Genomic DNA, 19,534 nt, shown 5'->3' on the forward strand with positions numbered 1-19,534 from the left:
AAATTAGATTTAAGTTGATAGCTGACTTTCTAAATGGACATTATTAAAATTGATTGGATCATAAAATCAAAAGGTTATTTTATTATTAGATTGACGTCCCTATTATACTAAATATCCTAATATATTAAAAGACATTTCTACAAAAAAACATATGTGTCACGTATACCCTTTCACTTAAACCATATTATAAATATGAAAATAAATGTATATAATTAAAAGGACTAATAAAAAAAACACCAAAAAGATTAAATACATATAATCATAAGGTTTAATTAAAGTAGCAACCCCTGCAACACTTGGACCTCATACTAGTTAATTATTAAATAATTTATTTGTAGCGGATTTGTTAAACCATATCAATGATTTAATGGCCTTAAAGTTTCAAATGTAACTTTAAAAGTGAATCACTAAGGGCCTGTTCATATTTACTGAACTGATTAGAGCTGAACTGAACTGAACTGAACTGAACTGATTGGAACTGAACTGAACTAAGCTGAAATGAATATTTTATGAGAGAGGGAAATTAAAAGCTAAACTGAACTGAATTGATTGGAGCTGAACTGAACTGAACTGAAAATAAGTAAATATGAACAAACCCTAAATCACACTAGATATTTGACATGTAATGCTCATATTTTTGTAAGACATTACAAACATGCCCCCTTATAAAATATACCCCATTTTGATTTCTCTTCCAATATTCACTCTTTACTTTACTTACCCCACCACCCACCAATTTATTACCCATCACCTTACACATCTTACAAAAATACGGGCGTTTTCCTACGATCTTTACTAGTAAGGTGGTGGGTGGTAAACCGGTGGGTGGTGAGGTAAATAAAGTAAAAGGTGAAATGGGGTGTATAATATTCCCTTCGTTTTTTTAAGTGTCCCATTGACAATTTTGATACTATTCATTTTACTTTGATCAACGTTTGTAATTTATATATAAGATAAAATCTAGTGTTGTGGGTACTTGTTAGAATCATCTCAGTGAATAGATTATAAATATTCAATTATTGTAATTTATATGTATTAATAATTAAAGATATTATTGATCAAAGTTTTACATTGACATACATGTTATGTCATTATTGGACACTTAAAAAACCAAAGTATTTTATAAGGGGAAAACCAAAGTATTTTATAAGGGGGCATGTTTGTAAAGTCTTAAAAAAATGAGAGTGTTATCTGATAAATATTAGACGTGGTTTAGTGAGTGGGACCATTCTAGTAAAATGGAGGGAGTATTAGAATGAGAAAATGGAGGGAAAAATTAGGGCTCAAAGTTCTTGGGTTTAGTTCCTTTTTTATCAATCAGTTTATCATGGCTTCCTCTGAACAAGTGTTTTCCGAAATTAAACTTGCAGAATCCCAAATTCATCAAATTAATAGTAGTTTTCTTGCTCTTCAATCTCAATTTTCACAACAATGGAGAACCCTACAAAATTCCTTGGGAAAAATCCAATCTTTACTCAAAAATCGTTACAAAGAACTCGAATCAAAAGAAGAACACCTCAATTCAATCCAAAAATCCATTGAAAATCGACAAAAAGAAGTCCAATTGAAAGAAAAACAGTTCAATTCCACTGGAAATTTCACCTGCGATCGATGCAAAACCCTAGGAGTGAAGGTAAGCGAAACGGGTAATGTAGTTGTTAAAATTGAACCTTCAATTGAATTTAGGGGTGAATTTAGTACTGAAGATGCTAGTATTAAGCTTTTTGTTACAATGGATGGAAAAACCCTTCAAATGTTTTTGAATGATAGGGTTGATGAACATGAATTTATGGGTGAAGAGGTTAAGAGTGCAATTTAATTATCTAGTGATCCTGCAAAACTTGTGTTAGATGCAATGGAATGGTTTTTCCCACCCCATTTGAAGAAGGGTAAAGTGGAGTATGATGAGATTGTTGTTAGGAGTAGTTGTGTACTATTGTTGGAGCAGTTGATGGAATTGAAGCCTGAAATTAAAAAGGCGGTGAGAGAGGAGGCGAGGGCGTTGGCACGCGTGTGGAGGGAGAAAATGAGGGCGGAGAATGGGAGTTATAAGGTGGTTTTGGGGTTTTTGCTTTTGGTTGAGGTTTATTGGTTGTGGTGGGATTTCGACAAGGATGATCTCGGGAGTCTGTGTGAGGTTGTTCGGCCGCACAGGGTTGTGGATGAATTAGATTCGAGACTTTGTATCCTTCAAAAGTGTCATGGTGAGCTCTTGATCATTGAAAGCTATCGTTTTTGTAACTCTTGTTGATTTATTGCATAATAGTTTGTGCAAATTGGTGAAATGCATGGTTTTCTTGGTGTGTTTTGCTCTAATTATATTTTAGAATGGTTGGAAGTTTGCTGACATTATAGATAATTTGAATGTAGTTAGTCTAGTGACATTGAAGTTAGGAAATAGGATATTGAAAAGTATATGCGATTCTTTAGATATTGGGACAAATTAACTTTTTGTCTGTCATACCTGTTTTCTAGCTTAAAGTTAATATATTCAAGATAATTAAGTATTTGCAAAATATCGTCTCAATGCATGTAAATCGAGCTTATCATCTACTTGGATGATGTACTCCCATGTTTTAGCTTAGACTAAGAAAGTAAGAAATTTATATTGGATAGCTGATTTAGCAAATAAATACTGACATTGCCTTTAAGTAAACTAGCCTCTGCATTGTTTCCTTCTCATCGGTTGGCTGGTGATATAGATGCTAGATTTTTTAAATTGATAGTACAAAATCAATTTAGAGCATTAGTGCCTTTCTAATTTTTATGTTTCACTTGCTAGTGAGCAACAGGGCATCACAAGCTCAGAAAAAAGAGACGTGTACTCCACCTGTAAAGAATGCATTTGTTTCACCTTCCATGGACTCTTCTGTTGATCTTTCCGCTTTGTGCAAGGAGATGGATGGAAAAATTCTACAAATGTTCTTGAACGATAGGATTGATGAGCAAAATTGTATGAGTGCAAAGGTTCAGAGTGCGCTTCAGTTATCAAGTGATCCTGCAAAATTGGTACTAGATGCCATGGAAGGGTTTTTCCGGCCACATTTGAAGAAGGATGGTATGGAGTATGAAGAGATTGTTGTTAGGAGTAGTTGTGTACTCTTGTTGGAACAGTTAATGGAACTGATGCCTGAAATCAAGACGGCGGTGAGAGAGGAGGCAAGGGTGTTGGCCTGTGTATGGAGGGAGAAATTGAGAGCAGAGAGTGGGAATTGCATGGTGGTAATGGGATTCTTGCTTTTGGTAGCTGCATATTGGCTGTGGTGGGACTTCGACAAGGAGGATCTCAGGAATCTTTGTGAGGTTGTTGGCCAGCACAGAGTAGTGAATAAACTGCATTCTAAACTTGGTTTTCAGCAAAAGTATGAAGGTGAATTCCCAACCATAGAATTTTTTTCCTCTTTGAACTCCTACTTGTATGTGTTTATTACATTATATTTTTTGTACTACTAGTATAATTTAGGTGCATTGCATGAATTTCTTGGTGTATTTTGCTCATTATCTTATATTGACATGGTTAGAATTTGGAATTTGTTGGATTTATAGACTATACACATTGAATTTGATTATTAGGGTTTTTTGTTAAGTATTTGAGAATTGCAGCTTCCTTTCCAATCTTATTCTCTCAACTTAAGTATGGAAGAATATAATTTTTCTTTTCATATTAACTATACCAAAATTTTCAGCTTAAATTAGATAAGGTTATCATCTCTTTGGGTGTTGTGCTCCTATTTATCAGCTTAGACTAATATACTTATTGGTTATTCAATATTGAAAACTGAAAGTGCCGTTTACTTAACTCATCTCTTCATTGTTTGTTCTATCTCATCAATTGGCTAGAGATATAATTGCTAGATTTTCTTACATATTATTACTTTTTTAGAGCATCATTGTTTATCTAATACTTATGTTTCACTTGCCAGTGAGCAATGTAGCATCACAAGCTCAGAAAAATGAGCTATATACTCCCCCTATGAAGAATGCGTTTGTTTCACCATCCACGGACCCTTCCATTGAGCTTTGCACTTTGTGCAAGGGGATGGATGCAAATGGGTTGAAGTCATATTTAGTCAAGCATGTAAAGGATCTAAAGTTATTCCCCGAGAAGGTTATGGATTGTCTTCGATGGGCTTCAGATCCTGCAAAGCTTGTTTTTAATGTAGTGCAAGATTTCTATCTAGAAATGAATGAATTTCAGGGCAACACCAACATTTCATGTTGCAATGTTTTGTTAGAGCAGCTGATGCAACTCTCACCACATATTAATTTTGTGCTTAAAGAAGATATTATTAACTTTGCAGCTCGTTGGAAGGCTAGATTAGCAAAGGAGAGTACCAAGCCCTTCTTTGTTTTTGGCTTTTTAAAGTTCTTAGCTGCCTACAAACTGTCGAGTTCCTTTCAAGCAGATGAAATCCTTGCACTATTTACTACATTCTATGATAAAGATGATATTTATGAATTTGAACAAATTCCTAGTTTATGTCGTGCTTTGAGTTTGGAAGCAAAGATTCCAGGTAATTTGACCCTCACTCTTTATTGATCTTAAACAATACTAACTCCTTTATACTTTGATGTTTACAATTGCCATAGCTATAGTTATCTTCTTTTTTATTGCCAACCAGTGCTGGGACTTGCATGTTATAATGAGAATTGATTTTTTTCCTGCACCTGTACCTAGCTAGCATTCCATATAACTGTCAAAATTCTATCTGCATGATGATATTTTTCAGCAACCTGTTTAATCAATTTTGTGGGTTGTAATTGTTGTACAGATTTTATCAGATCTTTTATTAAGGAGAATAAGTGGCTTGAGGCTGTTCGCTTTATATGTGCATTTAATCTGGCTGATAAATTCCCTCCGGACCCTCTACTGAAAGCATACTTGGATTACACATATGAAGCTGCATTGAAGACCTGCCAGAACTCCAATAATTCGGTTAAGGCACAGAACAAGTGTGCAAACAAACAAATACGTGCACTACAAAGTGTAATCAGATGCATTTTTGATTTCAAGTTGGATTTTGAGTACTCACCCATTGACCTTCAACAGCGCATTCGGCAACTTGAGCTACAGAAGGAAGAAAGAAAATCCTTAAACCTGGAAAAAGATAAGGTTGAGAAAAAACAGTTTACTGCAACAACTCCTCATGTAGATTCCAACAGCATGAAGAAACGGGCAGCTTGCCCCACAACTGCCCAAACTCAGTTGCTACAAAGATATAGCCTAGAAAAGCGTCTTCGTACAGACATTGTTCAGAATTCCATCTTTTCGAATGTATCTATTCCTATGGCTTCCAGCATGAACACATTGCATCCACCTTCGCCAAAATTCTCACAATTTGGCTTGCATGACACTAATACTTCAAAAATGCCCTACAGCAGTATTAGGCCTACTGTAAATCGTACTGGTTTGGACACTAATTTCTCAGGTCATGTCTCTGATTAGCCACATTTTGGTACTCCATCTTCTGCCGAGTACAGTACAAAAGTATTATTCACCCTCCATCCTAAAACCATTCCCTGATTCTGTTTATTGTAGGATAGTTGAAGTTTTTTGCTTAAATTATCTCAAGTCCTCCAATTTGTAAATATTATCCTTTTGGGTATTTTAGGATATTTTGCTGAAGTTGGTATCTTTTTGAAGTAATTAGATAGTTTTTGCTCAAGCTGTACATTTGTAAAGGGTAACACCCACCTTGGTGTTCATTTTGGTACAGGGCTGTTTATAATCCCAGATAGAAATATATTTCTCATCAAGTTCTTGCCAAATCGCTTTTGATTCTGAAAGAGATAATGTCTGACATGCCTTAAACCAACAGTTACTATCTGCATGGTTTCATTATTTTCGCTAGTCTGATTCCTACTCCTTACTTTCAGCAACAGTAAGCATAGTTATTTGTATCAAGAATTTTCTCCATCTCTTATTAAAAATAGTTCCTTCAATGGTATATTCGTAATATAGTTCCATTTTACTAATTCTTATTAAGTCGCGCTAATTTGAATAGCGTAACATGTTGATTTACTTACAAAACAAAGACTACAACCAAGGTTTGATGTATACTCTTCAGATATTCACATTGACACATTGGTTGCATAAACTAGGGGCATTTTTGAATATATTCTTATGATTATTATCATAGTTTCTAGACCAATAAATCAATAATGCATATCAAAGAAGACCTAATACTGCAGTATAGAAACATAGAAAGAGAAAAAACCAAAGAAATGCATTGAACAGATTTTGGTTTATGTATAACTCATCCAAAACCTCTACTTTAACATCAAAGCCCTTATAGCTCAGTGGTAGAGCGTCAGTCTTGTAAACTGAAGGTCCGTAGTTCGATCCTGCGTGAGGGCATTTTTCCATTTTTGTTTTTTGGCCTTTTTTTTTTTTTTTTCCTTCTTAATTTTAAAATTTTGATGATGATTAGTACTCCCTATCTAGAAATCATTGAATTCTAAATTGAAAATAATTGTTGAGTAAAGATTATTTCCGATTGGCCAAAGTTCGGGAATAAGATCACCCCCGAGTAAAAACATGAATAAGAGCACGTGCAAGTAATATAAAGAGCACGTATTTGATTAAATCGTGTTGCCGTGTACTCCGTATAATATATTCATTTTATAATTGTTGAGTAAGTATTATTTTCGATTGGCCAAAGTTCGGAAATAAGATCACGTACGAAAAATAAAAAGAACGTATTAAACCATGTTGTCGTGTATCATATTCTCGAAAATAAGATCTACTTATAAAGTTCGACTAAAAAGTTCGATCCGTGGCATTATTATATTATTGCTGACTTCACAACCTAAGTGGTTAAAAGACTTTTAGACCTAGCCAGTAACCATCACACCCTCTTTTTGCTATCAGTCTATCCTGGCTCGACAATACAGCATATGTAACTGGAAAAAAAAATTAGGGTTTAAATAACTTTCAATTTCCTGTAATTTTTCTCAACTTGCAACCCTAATTTAATTTGGGCCTTTTGATTTTCGCTGAATTCAACTACCATCTGCAACATTTTCATCATCCAATTCACTTCTGAAGGTAATTAATTGCTCTTGAATTGCATTTTAATTTTTGATTAATATGCTGATTTCGGAAGTTATTAAACATTGCCGATTTTTTGTTGAATCGTTTTGTTGTTGATTTAATTTAGAATGAAGCTATGAACCTCTGTTAATTTGTGATTATGATCCGAAAAATTCTGTATTTTGTTCATTAGCAGGTGAAATTAATTTTTGATCATGACTCCGAAAATCGCCGATATTCGTCTTGTTGCTTCTCACCCAGAAGTTTATGAACCATGTGATGATTCATTTGCTCTTGTAGATGCACTTTTAGCTGATCGAATGAATTTGCTACAACTTGAACCAAAAATGTGTTTAGAAATAGGATGTGGTAGTGGTTATGTGATCACATCTTTAGCCTTAATGTTGGGGCAAGATACTAATAGTAGTGTACATTGTTTTGCAACTGATATTAACCCGGATGCTGTTGAGGTAACCTCGGCGACATTAAAGGCTCATGGGGTTCACGCCGAGGTTATGAACATGGATATTGCCTCAGCGTTGGAGGATCGCCTTTCGGGGTTGGTGGATGTGGTGGTTGTGAACCCCCCTTATGTTCCAACCCCTGAGGATGAAGTCGGGGCTGGTGGGATTGTTGCTGCGTGGGCGGGGGGAGAGGATGGGAGGAGTGTGATTGATAGGATATTGCCTGTTGCTGATAAACTTTTGTCTGAGAAGGGTTGGTTGTATATGCTTACTCTTGCTGCTAATAAGCCTTCGGAGTTGTGTGGGCTGATGAGGAAGAAAGGGTATGCGTCGAAGATTATAGTTCAAAGGTCGACAGAGGAAGAGAGTCTTCATGTTATTAAGTTCTGGCGTGATCCTGATAGTGAAGTTCAGATTAAGAAGACAATGGCTAACAGAGGAAGTCCAACATCAATTTTTTCCAGATTGTCACGCTTGTCGTTCTCAGGGCATGGGAATGCTAATTCTAAGTAATCAATGGCTGGGTAGCAGACCTACAACTACCATATGGATGATATCATGACTGTTTGCCTCAATTGATAATGTCATTGGCACAGATTTCTTATATCTGAGAAAAGATCAAGGAAGACTGAAACTTTCGACTGAGTTCAATGACAAACTGTTTGGGTTGGTTCAGTGATAAGCAATAATCACTGCAAAGACCATGTTTGTTGCGGAGGGAAAAAGTTGTATGGGTGAGTTGAGTTGCAGAAAATTACAACATCAACCAGCAATCCGGCATAACTATGGACTTGCAGCATCATAGGCAGCTGCTAATTAACATGCTTGTAATGTACACTCTGAACTACTTTGCGAGTTTGTACAAGTCAGAAGAGAGTTTTGCTTGTATGAGAGATTGGGAATGCTGGGGAATCCAGAATTCTTTATTGGTTGCTTTCTTTGCGAAGTTGTTGCATCATAAAGGCTGTTAATGAAACATAGGCCAGTAGAATTTTCATGCTATTTTTACTTGCATTTTCTTTGATCTCCCCTCTAAATCAAATACTCGTATATCTTAAGGGCTAGTTTAATTTACTAATTTTCTCTAAACATCTTACTCTTTTTCACTAGCAAGTTTAATACTAAGTATGAACTTTTATCTGGCAGATAATAGAGAAGTAATTGCATTAAAGATTATAAATATATAAAGTTGCTATTTGATCATTAAGAATTTTTATTATTATTTCTGTACACAAACCTGAATCAGATTAACTTGCAACAGATGCATAAAATGCAGCTCATATCGGTGTATTGAGCTGCTTAACTAATCAAAAACATCAGAGTGCCCTACATTAAATCCATAAATTAATGTCAGTAGATCTATCCTATAAAGGGAAAAAAAATTAAGGTGAAATAGGAGTAATTTAAACTAAGCTTCCTATCAGTTTGGGAAGTGAATAATGCAGGTGATAGCTGGTGGGCTCAAATGCTCAATACTACAGTTGAATCTGCTAGTAGGGCATGCATTTATGAAATCTAAAGGTAACATTTTTTTTTTCTCTAAAAAAATTACATTAGGCTTCCCCACTCTTCTTTACATTTTTTTAAAAAATTGGATTAAATCATGATAGTTATGCGAAAACAATTAACCAAACTCTCCCCTAAATCTGGTGTTTTGCATATATAATCATCAATCCTAGAAATTATGTTTCAGGAACAAACTTTCTTGTGGAGAAGCAGGACCAATTTCTTCTTCCAAACTATTTAATCCCTCAGCACCATTTCTTCCGCTGCCTATTGTTTTGGCCTCGGGATTCTTTGCATTTTCAACATCAGCTTCAGAAACAGAAGATTTTCTTCTCTGAGAGGAAGTGACACTGGGAAATGTAATCCATGAAGGAGCTCTAAACTCAAACCTTTGATCCTCAGCTGACCCTATATCGGTTTCTGAAGGGTTTGAAGATCTTTGAGATGTTTTCTTATGCATTCTGCTGCTTCCTAAAACTACCTCTGTTGGTAGAATAGGCTGCTCGCTACAAGGGGTGCCCATAAGAAGAGCAAGGGCTCGTTCTAAAGCTGTCGTGACTTTGTCCATTGACGGTCTATCTTTCCCTCTCATTCTCACACATTTACAAGCTACATTCGCTATTCTTCTGAGTGCTTCAATTTCTGAGGGAGGTTTCAAAATGGGATCTAAAAGAGCTGATATATCTCCTGCTTTAATCAAAGGAACTGCCCATTCAACTATATTTCCTTCTTCAAACTGCATATCTATGGCCTTTCTACCACTGAGTATTTCCAAGAGCAGAACACCAAAGCTATACACATCAGATTTAGTTGTTAGGTAGTGAAGTCTGTAGTACTCGGGGTCAAGGTACCCCAGAGTTCCAGCTGGTAGCTCAGCTAAGGGGGAACTGCTGTCTACAGGGCCGAGGAGAGAGAGTCCAAAATCAGCCACTCGTGCATTGTGCTCTTCATCGATGAGAATGTTTGAAGATTTTATGTCCCGGTGTATCACAGGAGGACAAGCATAACCATGCAAGTATTCGATTCCTCGTGATGCTTGAACAGCTATGGTGACTCTGCGAACCCAATCTAATTGCTCCTTCAGTGACTTGTCTTTCCCATGGAGGTGTTGGTGTAATGACCCATGAGCCATGTACTCATAAACCAAGAGCCTTTCTCCTCCTTCTTCGCAGTATCCTAGCAGATTGAGAAGATGAGCATGGTTTAATCTAGACAACAAATCAAGTTCCGTGTGAAACTCTTTTGAGTTCTTCTTTTGGTCAGAAGTCATTATAGCCCTCTTAACAGCTACTACTGTTCCATCCTTCAAGACTCCTTTGAACACGCATGAGAAACTTCCTCTACCCACTATCGACTCCTCTTTGAATCCACTGGTGGCCTTTTCAAGCTCTTCATAGGAGAAAACTTTAGCTCTTCTGATCTTCAGCTCCTCCACGTCAGGCCTTATCTTCGGGTTATCTCTAGAAGATCCATTGTTTCCTCCATTTTTCTTCGAATTCCAAACCCTGCTTGCTGAGCATTGACAGTTTCGAAGCTTGTATCGAACATATAGAATTGCCAATAAAGACACTACTATAGCCAAGAAGAGAGCAAAAACCACCTCTGCAACTATGATTGGAATCTGAATTGCCCAAAACTTCACATTTTTCTTCCCACCAAAACTACCTGAACTAGCACTGGCGGAACAATTTGAAATGCAATCAGACGACACACAACTTGAACAGTTATATGCACATGACTTCATGTCAAATTGTTGAGAACATCCACCTTTGAGATACATATCCTTGGGACAATTATTCAAACAAGGCAGACATATATGAGTATTCGGGTTTCTGCAGGTTGCTTGGCCTTGTTTAAATTCATAATAACCATCATTGCATGGCTCAGACTGGCATCTTCCAGGAGTGGCCGCGAATGGAACAGTGGCAGGAAACCCGAATCCCCAACACATAGGCGATAAAGACTTTTCAATTAGTATTCCGCAAGCAAAATAGTCTCCAGCAGCAATGGTGTAAACCTTGGCCTTCTTGGGAGGTTTAGTAGCTTGCTGCATCATAAAACCCCAACAAACCACCCCACGATCAAACCCCCTAATTCCACAGGCTTGGAATTTTCCCCCAATAATGGAAAGCATTGAATCTTTTGGAGGAATATTCACATTGCCATTTCCTGTATAACCAGCCGCGATCTCTTCTTCAATGCTACCACTACTTCCCCAACAAGAAGCCCTAGAATCCACTCCTTCCAGAATGCCACAAACATGATATCCACCAGCTGCAATCATCTGAAACCTCAAATTCTTAGGAAGCAGGCTAATCACTCGACTGCTAGTCTCATCACCCCAACAGAATACAGTTCTATTTTCAGCAAACAAACCACAATTGAATTCAGAACCAGAAGAAATGGACTTAATTTGCCCACCAAAAACATAATTCTTAGTCATGTTATAACCCCAACAATCAACCAAAGAAGTGTTCCTAAGATCTCCTGTCAAGGGTGTCCTTAAACCACACAAATGGTTATCACCTGCACTAATTTCGACATATCGAGCACCCGGTTTCATGGGTTGAGGAACACCAATTCTAACAAACCCACTGTTCCCCCAACAATAAGGCTGATATGAGTCCATCAGAAGTCCACAAACAAACCCATCACCCCCAGTTAAACCAAGGAAACTGAGATGTGTTGGAGTTCCATAAATTATAGCATTATTTGCACCATAACAGGTTGCAGAATTGGACCCATCTGATTTCAACCCACAAAAAACAGGACCATTCTCACCATATGAAACAGCTATAGAAGACATTGAACCTAAACCAGAAACCAAACACCAGAAATCTGAATAAACTATAGCAAACACCAAAAACTTTGCTACAAATTTCAATACCCATGAACTCAAACTTATTATCAAACACCTGGTGGGTTCCATCATACAACAAAACTAGGTCACAAAATTATGCATTCGGAAGCCAAAAACCCCATTATCAATCTTGTCTCCTAAGCAACATAAACAATAAACCCATTTCCTAAATTTAGCAGCAGAGAAGTATTTTTACCTCAGGTGCAGAAAAACCCCAGTAAAAATTCTTCCTTTCTTCCACATTTCTGAAGCTCAAATGGTAAAAAGTTGGCAAAACCCAGATTCAAAACCTCATTTTTACCCTATTTAACACACAAATGGGTAAAATATGACAGTGCAACTCAGAAAGATTGGATTTTGCAAAGTGGATTGAAGAAAGTTTTCACCTTTTTGGATCAAAAAGTGTAAAAACCAGAACTTTAATGGAGTCTTGATAAGTTGAGCAATTCATGATGATCAATGCACCATAAATTTACCAAGAAAGGGGTAAACTTTGCACCTAACTTGTGTACTACTAACAGGGGTTGCTGGGAAAGAATTCACAAGAATGAAAGAGAGGAATGAATTTGCTGCCACAGAAGAAGTGAGAGAGAAGAAGAAGGAAGAGAGAGAAAGTAGAGAGAGAAAGTTGAGTAATAAATGAGAAGAGAGCAATGCAGGTTCTCAAAACGGGCAGGGGGTGTAGGTGAAGACATTAAATGAGGAAGTTAATGCAAAAGGAAATTTATTTTTATTTAATTTTTTAATTAATTTAATCTTTTTTTTTTGGGAATTTTTTGATTGATTTTTGCCTAGATTCCTGCACACATGGGCTCTTTGAATTTTTTAATTTGAATTTTTTAAAAAATTTATTTAGTTTGAAATTTTGGAGAAAGAAAAACCTTCTCAATCTTTCATAAATTCTGTGTTTTTCTGCTGTGATAGTGCAATGAGTAAGCACCAAAGTATCCACTCTACTAATAGTATTGTATAAAATTAGAATTTGTAATTTAGGATTTTCTTTTTATTTTTTAATGCAATGAGTAAGAAATTTATTTTTTTTTGTATTTTTTAATTAATTTAATCTTTTTTTTTTGGGAATTTTTTGATTGATTTTTGCCTAGATTCCTGCACACATGGGCTTTTTATTTTTTTTTATTTTTTTTTTTTTTTTTTTTTTTGGTGAGGATTATGCAATGTTTTATTAAGGAGAGTGTTATGTATACTCTCTTTATTCCTTAATATTTACCACAAGTTTCATCGGTAATCTCTTTAATTATGTGTTTGTAAATTTGTAAAATTTTGAAAAGAAAAAAAAAATACTAGTGGATTAGATATTATAAAAACACAGTGAATCTAAAAAGATTTACTAACTATTTTTTTTTCCTTATTGTAGATTAATTGTTAATATGTGATTATATATCTTAAACTTAACTTTGAATTTTGAAATTAAACGTAACATACACCAAAGGATGGAGGGAGTATTGATGTGTATCAGAAAATGTAGGTATGATATAACTCTCAAAAACTTAATTGCTAAGTTAGCTAGCAAATTTCCATAAAAAAAAGTTAGCTAGCAATTTCTTCTACAGTATTAGGAGAGATGGAATGCTAACTATTCTCATATTTCGTACTCTATTAAATACTATAGGTATTTGCAATGAACAAGTCTTAATTAAGACCAAGCTATAGTTGTTTCACATTATGATGGAATGACAAATGTCAAAACGTCCTCTTAGAATTAAGAAAATATCTATACAAATGAAAAATATCATTACAAATTGTTACTCCTAATAAATAATTAATTAAGTTATTATAAGATTGTTTAATACGGATTACTAAAGTTTTCTACAAATTGTATGTGTAGCCTTTACCCAATTTACGAAATGGAAAGAAGTTTATTGTATTTCTAAATCCGTAATTGTAAGCCTTTGATTTGTTCTCTTTATTATTGTTTGTGTCCCCGTAATGGTGTGATATGAGTCATATGACATTAATTATCTAGCATCCCATCCAATAAAATTATGAAAAGCATGTGCTCCCTCCGTCCCTAAATTATATTTTTCTTTCTCTTTATTATGTGAGGAATAAATGCTAGAAAGAAGAATGTAATTTAGGAACGGAGGGAATAACATATAGTGGATTGAAAAATAATTGGATTTATTAGAATATATTGTTACGGAGTAATAAATAGATAGAGAAACTAACCCTAAAAATTGAACTCTTATTCGTTGTGCAAAATATTACAGCAAGAGAATTATAATTGAAACATATATAAAATGTAAATCAAAATGAGTAAAGTATAATGCGGTGAAAGGAAAATTTATTATTATCCATGGAGTATATATATTTGAAGAAATGACATGTCTAATAAAATCATAAAATTAGATATCTGAATATACACATTTATGAATGGAGGGAGTAATATAATAATCGAATTGATACTATGCATATATGTTGCTAGTCTCAAATTCTTAGTTAAAATAACATAAGTACTTAATTATATTATAGGGTAAAAGGTGAGTTTTATAGAATAATTTGAATAATATAAATTTATTAATGAATTTTGTCACAAAATAATAATACTCTAAGCAAGAAGATCAATATAAAGCAGAAGGATTATACTTTTTAATTAATGTGCACACATTAACCTAATAAAAATGGTATAGATCAGATTAGGTGGTATTGTGTTACATTTAAAAGAAAAAAAAAATAGAGTAAACAAATATACAACCTTTAGTGTTGCACGTAAATGTTTTAATGCATTTTCTAAATTAATACTACATTAATTGGTGTTGTTTGATTAGACTTAATATTTTCAATTTATATTAACTTTAAGAAACCAAAAGAGATGTATAATGCGTAAATCATTTATTTTACACATAAATGCAATACTAATAAATACTTTGAAAATAACGTTAGGGCATCCACGACAATGGGATTACATTTTTTGGTAGCTAGATTCTGTGTACCCTTGTTTTTTGGCCACATCAAATATTATGAATTAGATTTGGATACAACAACAATAAGGACTCCCCGAGATCTATTACTGAGTAGTATTTACGACATTCATTTAATATCTACATGAGGAGCAATGAATTATCATAAAATTCGAATAATGTATAAAAGGGAGGGAAAACATTTTTCCATACAATAATTCTAGTGTATATGAGAATATGAGTGTACCACAAAAATCTTAATTTTCATTGTTACAAGTTGTTAAAGGTTTGTTCACTTCAGCTTAATTTTTAGTTTAGTTCAGTTCAGTTCCAATTAGTTCAGTTCATTTCACTTCACTTCAGTTCAGTTCAGCTCAATTCCTAATTTCCTTTTCTCATAAACAATTCAGTTCAACTTTTAGGGCTTGTTTGGTTGATGTAGGAAGTAAATTCCCATGGGAAATTCTAATTCATGGGAAATTACTTCCTTTATTAAAATTCCTAGGAATTACATAAATATGTTTGGTTGTCATGTGGGAATTTATAAATCATGGGAATTGTGAATGACCAAGGGAGGGAAGGGTAAGTAACTTCCCATGTTTTGTAGGAAGTGAAAATTCCCATGAATTATGACTTCCCCCATTTTTACTTTTTAATGTCAACCAAACAACATACCCAAAAGACATGGGAATTTTGAGTGCCCATGGAAATTAAAGGCAACCAAACAAGCTCTTAATTTCCTTCTCTCATAAATAATTCAGTTCAGTTCAATAAATCAGAACATGCCCTAACAATTCTTTAGTTATAAGGGTATGGAGTAAAACTCATTACTCTCTTTGTTCCTAAATAAACGTTTTATTTTCTTTTTTATAAAAGATTTATTTCGTACCACATATATAGTAGAAAATGAATTAGAATACGGTATTGTGGATAAATAATAGTGATAATAGCCTATTGTTTATCGGTGATGTAAGAAAAATAAATTAATGGAGGTAGATGAGTCTTGTTGATTAAAAGTGAAACAAAAAGTTAGTTGATTTTATATACATATACTCGTAAGAAATAAGGCTTTTCGTTATGACATGGACAATAAATTTTGAGAAAAATGAGGTTTTATTTAGAGATCGACATATTGAATATTAATAAAGTGTATTTTTATTTCAAACCATTCAATACATATATAAGGAATGTAGAATAGTAAATTTTATGGACTTAACAAATTACAAAATTAAATCACTAGGTGTTTAACCAATTACCCCATCAATTACGAATACGAAAGATAATAGGTAGTCAAAATAGTTGTCAAAGTTGACTTTAAATTTTCTCAGTTTTTGTTTTCTATCTCATCCTTTTATTTTTCCTAATATTATATATATATATATATATATATATATATATATATATCGTTTATTCTTTTAGCTTTAAATCAATAATTTATTAATTTAATAGGTAATACAATACAATAATAATGTTCAATCACTACTCACTAGAGTTGATATAGGCTGAGCACTACGCCTAACATAAATTAATATAGGATACACTTCAATATAACGACATAAGAGTATAAGACTATCCTTCTGTCAAAAAAAAAAAAAAAAAAAAAAAAAAAAAAAAAAAAAAAAAAAAAAAAAAAAAAAAGTATAAGACTATCCCAATATATTAGAGTACTAATTACACTTTTTAGTTAATAATGTGAATCAAACTAAGGGTCAACTAAAAGTCTAAAACAATTTTGCATGGAATTTAAATTAAAGATAGCTATATATGTACATTTGGCCCCAACTTAAATCGAGATAATCGTGAAAACTATGGGAATAATGATGATGGGTGTACGTTGAAAATTGATAAATTATCAACATGCAACGCACAAATATGATGATGCTGGTACTACCAATAATAAAGTAAGAGAAATTGTATGTAATAATTAGATGACTTTGTGTAAAAAATAAAATAAAATAAAATAAAAATTTAGTAAGAAAGTAAATGTGAAAAATGTAATATATTTTAGGATGAAATCGTAAAAGAGCTTTAGTACTTTTTCAAAAAAAAAAAGAAAGAGCTTTAGTAGCTCCAATGGTACAACTATTACATACTTCGTATAAAACTACATAACATCATCCTTAGCTTGTAAGAAACAGTCGGCTTGAAACAAGAATTTGCCTTCGAACATGCTTCAGGAGATACCCAATGTTACCATTGTTATCTTTACATCTCATATACCTTTGATCTTGGAGAATGGAAGGAAAAGCATAGAACAGGAAGAGCAAAGAACACACAACTGTTGGTTGTTAACAATAACACGAGCTCAAAAAGACACCACTAGTCCTTAGCATTAGGCAACAGGGGTAGGAACAACGGACGTTGGCAACACACTCAAAGACACTTTTGAAGGTGACTCGGTAACCTTAACTTTGGATACCTTTGGCCTCTTCTCTAAGAATAAAACCATTACTATACCAAACTAAAAACCCCCCAAATGAAACTTAAGGGAACCCCATGTTGGAGAGCATGGCTAAGATAAAAGTTTGGAAATTTTGTGAAAAACTACCTATTATAATCCAGAATTTGCGAGAAACTACCTATTAAAAAAATGTTATAATTGACTATCTAATTTTTTAAAAATGTTGTAATTTACTACCTTTACGCCGGATTATGAAGGAGTTTGACCAAAATTCTCCGGCATTGACTTGGTCACGTGACACTTGGTGAAAGAAAAGGGTCATTAAGTGTCACGTGATGGTCACGTGACCAAGTCAACACCGGAGAACTTTGGTCAAACTCTTTCATAATCCGGCGTAAGGTAGTAAATTACAGCATTTTTCGAAAATTAGGTAGTCAATTACAACATTTTTTTTAATAGGTAGTTTCTCGCAAATTCTGGACTATAATAGGTAGTTTTTCACAAAATTTCCTAAAAGTTTTTCAAAGCCAAAAATAGAAGAAAATAGACGGTAAAAATTAAATTGGGTAGAACGGAAATAAAATCCGATCTACTATCTGCATCCAATGCTAGCAAATGACATGATTTAGGTGATGAGTGCAATTCTACTAATTAATTACTTCCGCAAAATCAACAAAGATTTGTAATTTGTAAAGTGCATGTATTTGCATGTTAATCAATCAAGCCAGGTCAAAATCACCGCAATAGTGCTTAATAATGATTATGATCAAGGTAGGTTAATGATTTATATCATTGGAGTTGAGCTAATGACTTTAAAAGGCCAATTACATTTATTTCCATGTTAAATGTTCATCAACTTGATTATCTTTTCCAATCAAGAATTTAAAGAGGTGGTTTTTTAGATAACAACATAATAATGAAATATTTTGTGTGGATTATGGAACTACAATTTCGAATACGGAGTAATTTTTTGACATGTTCTGTATAAACTAATAATTTCTATTTTCTACACGATTCACCAAGGGTTCGTTTGACATCACTGTGGTTTTTTGTTTTTTTAAAATCATATGATATATGTCATATAATGAATCAAAAGTTAGTCAAACTAATTAAAATCATGATAATTTTGAAAACTGACAACAGAAAAGTGAAAACGCTTTTTTTCTTGTTTTCTATTTTTGGTTTTTTGTTTTAAAAAAAAACTGAAAGCCGAAAACAAAAAATAATGTTTCTCTCCACCATAAACTGAAAGCTAAATACAAAAAGTAATTTTATACTTCTCTCCACCATATACTAGCGCAACAATTATCAAAGTGACAAATCTAACATATCAGGGCTTTGGGTATTGTAAAATTTGGAGTGCAATAATATATAGGAATATTGTGCATGTGTTTATTTATTGAACCACATATGTTTTACGATGAAGTGATACCTCCTATTTTTTTTAGTTGCAACTTTGTAATATTTTATATCTCAAAAATAATACCCCAAAGTTGTAATTTAAAAAAATTGGAGGTAGTATTTGGACTCCAGCCCTCACCCTCGCTTTTGAACATTCATTATGTCCTATTTAATTTATTGTGTGAGCTACATTATTTGCATAAATCTATGTATATGAACAAATTAAATTATAGCAATAAAGCATTTCTTTTTTTTAGTTTAGCATTTCTAATGTAAGGGATGGAGGGAAATAGATCGAGACTTTAAAAAAAATGTGATTAATACTTTGATATGACTAATAATAAAAGCTCATAACACATGCATCTCGGCAAAAAATGGGCTTGATTATATCTGGTAAGATACAAATGCTTGTTTGTAGTAGATCATCATTGCAATTAGAACAAGAAAGTTATTTATTGTCACGGTGTTGACAAATTAGTGTCGAAATCTCAATCTTCTCGTCAATTTAACTTTATATATATATATATATATAGAGAGAGAGAGAGAGGATAAACTCAAATTGAGCATTGCTTCTTCGTCATTGTGTACAAATAATAAATTATTTGTTTCATCTTTAATTGTGTCCCTCACAAAATGACAATTTGATTCAATATATTTCGTTCTCTCGCGAAACATTGAATTTTGAGCAATATAACGCTAACTCACCCTTTAATTCCAAGTAGATGCTTTGACAACTTTTTAATTTGAAACTCACATCTTATAGACCATTAAACGATGTACTTCGCTTCAACCGGTGATCTAAATATCACGAGTTATTTCTTGATTTCTAAGACACGGGAGGAAAAACCAAGCAAATACGGTATACAAACAAACCAATCAACAATCTCCTTGTATATACTAAGTGAACAACTAGCCTAATCAAAGTCACACCATCCTTCAAAATATAAATCA

At 33.6% G+C, this 19,534-nt stretch overlaps 3 protein-coding genes and 1 non-coding gene across 5 annotated transcripts; 3 read left to right on the forward strand and 1 right to left on the reverse strand.

Annotated features, from left to right (window-relative positions):
• The first annotated feature begins 1,373 nt into the window (after window positions 1-1,373).
• LOC145630379 (uncharacterized) lies at window positions 1,374-5,752 on the forward strand. Its single transcript, XM_081682640.1, has 4 exons — window positions 1,374-2,204; window positions 2,783-3,370; window positions 3,924-4,514; window positions 4,773-5,752. Exons 1-4 carry the CDS (start codon window positions 1,856-1,858, stop codon window positions 5,444-5,446), a joined length of 2,202 nt encoding a protein of 733 aa, XP_081538766.1. The 5' UTR covers window positions 1,374-1,855; the 3' UTR covers window positions 5,447-5,752.
• Window positions 5,753-6,286: 534 nt separating this feature from the next.
• On the forward strand, window positions 6,287-6,358 carry TRNAT-UGU (transfer RNA threonine (anticodon UGU)). Its single transcript has one exon. It is a non-coding gene; the product is annotated as a tRNA-Thr (tRNA).
• Window positions 6,359-6,845: 487 nt separating this feature from the next.
• LOC145630380 (uncharacterized) lies at window positions 6,846-8,557 on the forward strand. Of its 2 annotated transcripts, none has more exons than XM_081682642.1 (2): window positions 6,846-7,048; window positions 7,227-8,557. In XM_081682642.1, exon 2 carries the CDS (start codon window positions 7,249-7,251, stop codon window positions 8,008-8,010), a length of 762 nt encoding a protein of 253 aa, XP_081538768.1. In that variant the 5' UTR covers window positions 6,846-7,048; window positions 7,227-7,248; the 3' UTR covers window positions 8,011-8,557. The 2 variants fall into 2 exon arrangements, with proteins under 2 accessions (XP_081538768.1, XP_081538767.1); XM_081682641.1 differs by having other exon boundaries at window positions 7,230-8,554.
• Window positions 8,558-8,816: 259 nt separating this feature from the next.
• Window positions 8,817-12,489, reverse strand: LOC145630381 (serine/threonine-protein kinase-like protein ACR4). Its single transcript, XM_081682643.1, has one exon. The coding sequence runs from the start codon at window positions 11,933-11,935 to the stop codon at window positions 9,173-9,175; it is 2,763 nt and encodes a 920-aa protein (XP_081538769.1). The 5' UTR covers window positions 11,936-12,489; the 3' UTR covers window positions 8,817-9,172.
• Window positions 12,490-19,534: the final 7,045 nt, after the last annotated feature.

This window comes from Chenopodium album, chromosome 5 (genome assembly GCF_948465745.1).
Source record: "Chenopodium album chromosome 5, dcCheAlbu1.1, whole genome shotgun sequence".
NCBI classification, from domain to species: domain Eukaryota; kingdom Viridiplantae; phylum Streptophyta; class Magnoliopsida; order Caryophyllales; family Amaranthaceae; genus Chenopodium; species Chenopodium album.

What these genes read in the sequence shown, in the direction of transcription:
- LOC145630379 (XM_081682640.1), top strand. Translation starts at nt 1,856, where the DNA reads ATGGAATGGTTTTTCCCACCCCATTTGAAGAAGGGTAAAGTGGAGTAT. An exon ending in TTTTCAGCAAAAGTATGAAG is followed by an intron (nt 3,371 to 3,923) that starts GTGAATTCCCAA and finishes TTCACTTGCCAG; the next exon opens with TGAGCAATGTAGCATCACAA. An exon ending in TTTGGAAGCAAAGATTCCAG is followed by an intron (nt 4,515 to 4,772) that starts GTAATTTGACCC and finishes ATTGTTGTACAG; the next exon opens with ATTTTATCAGATCTTTTATT.
- LOC145630380 (XM_081682642.1), top strand. Translation starts at nt 7,249, where the DNA reads ATGACTCCGAAAATCGCCGATATTCGTCTTGTTGCTTCTCACCCAGAA.
- LOC145630381 (XM_081682643.1), bottom strand. Translation starts at nt 11,935, where the DNA reads ATGATGGAACCCACCAGGTGTTTGATAATAAGTTTGAGTTCATGGGTA.